This window comes from Myotis davidii, unplaced genomic scaffold (genome assembly GCF_000327345.1).
Source record: "Myotis davidii unplaced genomic scaffold, ASM32734v1 scaffold132, whole genome shotgun sequence".
NCBI classification, from domain to species: Eukaryota; Metazoa; Chordata; class Mammalia; order Chiroptera; family Vespertilionidae; genus Myotis; species Myotis davidii.
Genome location: NW_006285258.1, coordinates 1,336,865 through 1,344,180, shown reverse-complemented (window position 1 = coordinate 1,344,180; position 7,316 = coordinate 1,336,865). Strand labels below are relative to the sequence as shown.

At 37.0% G+C, this 7,316-nt stretch overlaps 1 protein-coding gene across 2 annotated transcripts in view; it reads left to right on the top strand.

Annotated features, from left to right (window-relative positions):
- TMOD3 (tropomodulin 3) overlaps window positions 1-7,316 on the top strand; it is a 74,842-nt gene that overhangs the window by 56,875 nt on the left and 10,651 nt on the right. For both annotated transcript variants that reach the window (XM_015558926.1, XM_006755991.2), the window contains exons 4-6: window positions 1,336-1,458; window positions 2,749-2,838; window positions 6,470-6,600. In XM_015558926.1, the coding sequence (XP_015414412.1) occupies window positions 1,336-1,458; window positions 2,749-2,838; window positions 6,470-6,600 (344 nt within the window). The remainder of the gene's footprint in view (window positions 1-1,335; window positions 1,459-2,748; window positions 2,839-6,469; window positions 6,601-7,316) is intronic.

Sequence of the window (7,316 nt, the reverse complement as noted above, 5' to 3'; positions counted from 1 at the left end):
TACCCACCCCTTCCTGCCCCTCAACCCTCTCCAGCCTTCTGGCTGTAGTTTGACAGTCTGTTTGATGCTGTTCTGCCTCTGTATCTATTTTTGCTCATCAGTTTATAATGGTCTTTATTATCCATAAATGAGTGAGATCATGTGGTCAGTCAGGGACTTTAAAATAATAATCATAAAAATGCCAAAGAATCTGATGGACAAAGTGCACTGCACGTATGAAGCGATGAGGAATTTTGGCAGAGACATGGAAACTTTTTTGTGGGGTTTTTTTTTTTTTTTAAAGAACCAAATGGGAATGCTAAAAATAAAAAATATAATATCAGAAATTAAGATCCTTTAGATTAGCTTAGCAGAAAATACCTGAGCAGCCTTGACCAGATTCCTGGGAGTTTATATTGTGGAAGGATTCCTTATTCACACTAATTGATATTTTCCTTGAGTAAGAAGTACACAACTCACTGCACTAATTATAAGGCCACAAACATTCCTTTTGATAGAGCACTGAATAGATTCATCAGGCCACATATTCTCATCTTTCCCTGGTAGTTTCCTGATAGAAAACAAAATAATTGGCACTTCTGTGAATTCATACATAGGCCTTTCTAGATCTTTTAGTTGGAATTTTCACCTGTCTTGGGAGAGAAACTAGAGGCACTCTTGGTAACTTAGTCCCTACCATGTGTGAGTACTGTGTCTTGTGTCACAGCTACTAGTATATCATTATCATTTACTAGTCCCTTCATAGTTTTAATCTTTCATTGGACATATGGTAATAAAATACTAATTTTCACATAACAAATAGGTTTCTAGAAAAATTAGTTTCTTAATAGGTAACCTTGTTAGTGTCCATTGAGCCTTAGAGGCACAGTGATTAAAAGTTTCAGACTACCACTCAGGACATACAGGAATTTCTTTGCAATTAGAACTTGAATTTCTGGAATAATTGCTTCTGCCATCCTGGAGGGACTGTAACGATTTCTTGCTTAAGAATAAGAAAGTGAAATTTCTTTTATTCTTTTTAACGTTTTATAGATTTTTGTGTTTATTCCTTTATTCATTTATTTTTTGATTCAGTAATTGTAGAGTAACTCATAATGACTCCAAAAGGAGCCTATTTATATTTTCACAAATGGGAAAATTTCTCAGATTTTTTAATTCCAACTTTTTATGGTCACTGGAAGCTTATAAATACATATTGAAGATGAAATGAAATTATTACATGTCAGTCTTGATTTATTTTAGCTTCAATTGCACATACTCTTAATAATTTTTGTTAGAGTAAAATGGTAATGAGTTAAGAACAGCAGTAAATTAACAAACCGCTTTATTTTACAGGGAAAATATTCATCCCTAAACAGAAACCTATCCAGACTTTTACAGAAGAAAAAATCTCTCTTGATCCAGAATTAGAAGAAGCTTTGACAAGTGCTTCTGATACAGAATTGTGTGACCTCGCAGGTACCTCCTGAAACACATTGTGAATGAATGTGGAGGGGAGGGGAGTACCAGCACACACCTCTATTCATTATGCAAATACTTCCTTTGCCTAGCAGAGCGCTATTGAATCAGTGACCATATATTTGGCTTTGTTTCTTATACTCTAAAGCTGATGCAAAGAATGTCATTTTTAAAAATTCTCTCAATGGTGAAATTATTATGTTAATGGAATTGTATTACTTGACATCTTTTCCCACGTTACCCATTTTGAAAGACTTTATAAAAATGTTTCATCGGCTGGTGCTCAGCTAGAAGCCGTCCCATCTGAGCACTGAAAGAGCTGCCGGGGTCAACTACTGTCCCATTTTATCAGAAAGACCCCAACATGGGTAACTGGAAAGCAGATGAGACAGTCAGCCCTGAGCTATACTCACACTTTCCCAACTTCTCTGAAGTGTGTATGGAACACTCCAAGCCTCCCTGTTATTGTCATCATTGCCGGTTTCTTATAAAGACCAGTATCTCCTCCACCTCCTCCCCCACACAGCCATTTTCCTAAATAGAAAAATAGGACACATGAAGAGATCTTAACCCCAAGAACTAACATGTTTGAAAAGATTGTGAAGATTCTTTAGGAAGAACCCAGGAAAAGGACAGTCAAGGTGTTTGCCACAGCCAGAGCAGGTGTGTTATTGCTGGGAGTGGTAAGGATTGATGGATTTGTAAATTCATCAGAGTGGAGTGGACAAGGGGCACACTGTAGCTTCTGCCTCATTTATGCAAAAGGGCATCAAAAACAAAAACCAAATTTCTCCCAAGTGTCATTTTTGGGGTATCTACTTTAATCTTAATATGAGAATTCAGCTATACTTTTAGTATTCTACTCTTAGCTAAAATATGAATGAGAGTTAACAAATGTAAAGTAGTGAAGGTTAAGTTGAAAACCTGCCATCTATCACATTATGTTGCTAGAAATCTTGTGTAAGGGATGAACAGCAAAGTAGATCATGTCAGTTTTTTTCTTAGCCACCAGATGGAGCTAATCATAGATTTGCATTTAAGGTTAGGCTAGCTTCAGCTGTGTCTGAGTTCAGACCTATGGGGAAAATAATAAGGGCATTGATGAGAAGGAGACTGTAGGTGATTTTTAATTATGCTGTCTCCCCTTTTTGGGCTGCAAAATCTGTAGTTAACTGAATAGTAAAATGTCCAGAGAATGTTAAACTCATTAATAGAAATTTTGGGTTGTAAAATTCTCTTATGTTTAACACTGATGAAAATAAAACTAATTTTCTTATTCTGTCTCCATAGCTATTCTTGGAATGCACAATTTGATAACGAATACACAGTTCTGTAATATAGTGGGAAGTAGTAATGGTGTTGACCAAGAAAATTTTTCAAGTAAGTATTTACAATGCTTTGTGAATTCCAATTCTTTGTTAAATATATTTTGTTTTCTCAATGTATCAACTTCTGTGTTTACATACCAAATGTTATGTATATATACTGGAAACCTAAAATTCCAGTTAGATGGTATTGGTATATATAACCATTGAAAAAGGAAGATTAAGTATCTTATGCTTAATGTGTCAGCAAATGTAATAGGAACCACTCTCACCTCACGGGTAATACTAATGCTAAACAATATAAGTGCTAATCAAACTTGGCTTTTGTTGACATTCTTTTTTCAGTGTTACTGATTTTCAAGAAGTCTACAACAGTGTTGGCAAACTACATTATAAAATCAGATTCAGGAGAAACCTCAGAACTATTCAACCCCCAAACCTTTTAGTCTATTTAATGAAAAGTATTAAATAGCCCAAAACAAAGCTTTTAAAAAAGTTCATGTATAGGAGCCCTGGCCAGGTGGCTCAGTTCATTGGAGCATTGTCCCATACATCAAAAGGTCACAGGTTCCATTCCTGGTCAGGGCACATACTTAGGTCGTGGATTTGATCCCCTGTCAGGGCCTTTACGGTTGGCAACCAGTCAGTGTTTCTCACATTGATGTTTCTCTCTCTCTCTCTCAAATTAATTTAAAAACAAACAAAACAAAACATATCCTCAGGTGAGGATTAAAAAATTCATGTCTGGGATGTTTTAAAATTATCAAAGTAATATATACTTTTGTAGTATATACCTGCCCTGGCTAGTGTGGCTCAGGTGGTTAGAGTGTTGTTCCATGCACTGAAGGGTGGCAGGTTCGAATTCTTGGTCAGGGCATATGCCCAGGTTGCAGGTTCAATCCCTGGTTGGGGCATATGCGGGAGGCAATCGATCTATGTTTCTCTCTCACATCAATATTTCTCTCTTTCTCTCTCCCCCTTCTTCTCCCTCTCTCCCTCCCCACCAAAAGATAAATAAATAAATAAACAAACCAACAAACAATACTTAAGTGTATAAGGTAAGAAGTAAAAGTGTTGCCGAAACCAGTTTGGCTCAGTGGATAGAGCATCAGCCTGCGGACTGAAAGGTCCCAGGTTCAGTTCCGGTCAAGGGCATATACCTGGGTTGCGGGCGCATCCCCAATAGGAGATGTGCAGGAGGCAGCTGATCGATGTTTCTCTCCCATCGATGTTTCTAACTCTCTATCTCTCTCCCTTCCTCTCTGTAAAAAATCAATAAAATATATTTTTAAAAAAAAGAAGTAAAAGTGTTCATAGAAATTATGCCTTCTACTCATGCACCCCTAACCCTGTTAACAATTTGTTGTATATTTGTTTAGGGTTTGTACTATGTTTATATAAACTTATATATGTATATGTAGTCTTTTGTTTATTTACAAAAATGGGATCATACTATAGATATTTCTTACAACTTAATTTATTTTTTACTTAATTTATTGGGGTGACATTGGTTAATAAAATAACGTAATTTTTCAAAACTAATACAATTGGCTGATTGTCTGAATGCTGACTATGGGCCATATTCTGTGCACAGCTCTTAAATAGAAATTGTTTTTATTTAATCCTCACAGCAGTTCTATGAAATAGGTATTATTATATATTATCCTTTATTTGCATATACGGGAGCTGAGATTTTAGAATGATTAAGTAACTAACTTGAATGTCACACAAAGTTAGTGATGAGGATTTTAATCCGTGCTGTGTAGTATATATTACTTAGCACTATATTGTGTTTCCTGGTTAGTTAACATATAGAGCTACCACATTTGAACATCTGTATAACACTCCATTTTGTGAGTGTTCTATGATTTGGCCATTCCCCCTATCTTTTAACTTTTTGTTGTAGAAATGTTCAAGCATACATAATAGAAGAGAGAATAATATCGTCATTACCCAGTTTCAGCTGTTTTTAACATTTTGTCAGCCTTATATCATCCATTGTTTGCCTCTCAACCCATTTACTCCCCACCTCCCTTCCCCCCGGGAATCAAACCGGCCAAGGCATTTTTTTAAAAATATGTTTTTATTGATTTGAGAGCAAGGGAGAGGGAGAGAGAGATAGAAACATCAATGATCAGAGAGAATCGTTGATCGGCTGCCCCCTTTATGCCCCCCATTGGGAATCGAGCCTGAAACTCAGGCATGTGCCCTGACCAGGAATCAAACCACAACGTTGTGGTTCATAGGTTGACACTCAACCACTGAGCCACACCAGCTGGACAAAGACTTTCCCTTTAACATACCATTATCAAACTTAAATATTAACAGTAATTCCTTTTTATCATCTAACACTCAGTTCATGTTCAGATTTCTCATTTTCTCAAAAATATCATTTCACAGTTTGTTCAAATCAGGATCCAAATAAGCGTCACCAACTGCATTTGGTTGTCATTTGGTTTCAGTTTTTCTTAATAGTTCCCCTCCTCAACTTCTTTCCCCCTTTCTTCATACCATTTTTAAGAAACTGGGCTGTTATATATATATAGAATTTCCCACATTCTGGATTTGGCTGATTGTAACCTTGTGGTATCATTTTACAAATGTCTCTGTCTCCTGTGTTTCTATAAACTGTTACTTATTTTCTCTAGGCTTGATCAGATTCAGGTGCAGTTTTTTGGGTCTTAAATTTGGACAGAATGCTTCCTAGGTGGTGATTAAATCACATTAGGGTGCATATCAAGATGGTCATATCTCTGGGGGGAATGTGTTAAGTGTCATTAGAGAGCTCAAGCCTTCTAGATCCCCTTTCAACTTTGCATAGTTGTATCCTGGCCATGTGTGTGGGTAGAGTATATATGGTGAAGAATTGGAGTTAGGAGTGAGGGAAGGAAATAGAATTTGGAATTTCTGCCTCAATACTTCCTCTGTGTACTATTACCTCTTTCTGTCTCCCCACTCCTTATTCCTACTTTACTTCCTAATGAGGAGTCCACCCCTTTTCCCATTGTGTAGTACTCCCCATGGGAAGAAGACCTGTGTACTTCCATCACCTTGTTGTTCTTATCACGGCTCTGTTTCTTTAAGTCTGTGATTCTTACTGCCTTTTCAGTAATTACTAGCAGATCAGAGAGAAATCATACGAGATGGTAAAGTTAATCATATTTGAACTTTATCTTAAACATTGCAACAAGTAAATGGGATCATTGGCATGTGTTATCAAATGTATTTTAGTGGTAATTTTGTAATACACCAAGAGGCCATGAAAATAATCATTTCTGAAGGCTGATGTTTTGCAAATACAGTGGGGCCTTGACTTACGAGTGTCCCGACTAACGAGTTTTTTGAGACACTAGCTGTCTCTCGGCCGATTTTTTACATTGAGTTGATAGAGTAATTTGAGTTGAGCTCCTTAATGAGCTCGGTCTCGGAACGAATTAAACTCGTAAGTCAAGGCCCCACTGTAAAATGAATTATTTTTTATATATTCAATAAAGTTTTATTTTTATGCACAAAGGATAATTTAGAAATTGTGGGGAAGAAACTTTTAAATTAGTCCTACTGAGTGTGTGTGTGTGTGTGAGAGAGAGAGAGAGAGAGAGAGAGAGATGTGTTACCAAGTTAATATATGCATCCACTGTAATAGTATCAGCCACTGAGACACTTGTTTTTCTCATTTGTTACTACAGATGTGGTAAAAGGTGAAAAGATGGTCCCAGTATTTGATGAGCCACCAAATCCAACCAACGTTGAAGAGAGTTTAAAGAGAATTAAAGAAAATGATGTTCGTCTTGTTGAAGTTAATTTGAATAATATAAAGGTAGGTGTGCCAGGCAAAGTAGGTTTTGAATTGCTGAGTCAGGTGGATCTAGGGTGAGAGCTGGCAGTTTTGATATAGTATAGTTCTTTCTACTTAAAGGTGAAGTGTCTGCTCCTAACACTGTGGTAACACAGATTCTTCCATATTTTAAAAATTAAAGTAATGCAGTGTTTATCTTACTTGCTTTTTATTTTTATTTTTTTAGATATATTTTTATTGATTTTTTACAGAGAGGAAGGGAGAGAGATAGAGAGTCAGAAACATTGATGAGAGAGAAACATCGACCAGCTGCCTCCTCCACCCCTCCCACTGGGGATGTGCCCGCAACCAACGTACATGCCCTTGACCAGAATCGAACCCGGGACCCCTCAGTCCGCAGGCCGACGCTCTATCCACTGAGCCAAACCGGTCTTGGCTTACTTGCTTTTTAAAAGAGTATCACATAGAAATGCAGATCCTATTAGACTACCTCTCTCAGCTTTCAAAGTACTGCCTCCTTTGAAGAGCATTTAGTCTTTTGGGTTTTGGGTTTTTTAATCAGGTTTCTTGAGGTCTAATGTATATAAAGTAAAATTCTCCTTTTTCAGTGTATTATTCTGTGAGTTTTGACAAACCCATACAGTTGAACAACCACTAGCACAGTCAGATGTAGAACATGTCACACCTTTTGTCGTCATGGCCCTGGCTCTAGTCCTGACAGTCACTGCTCTTTTCTT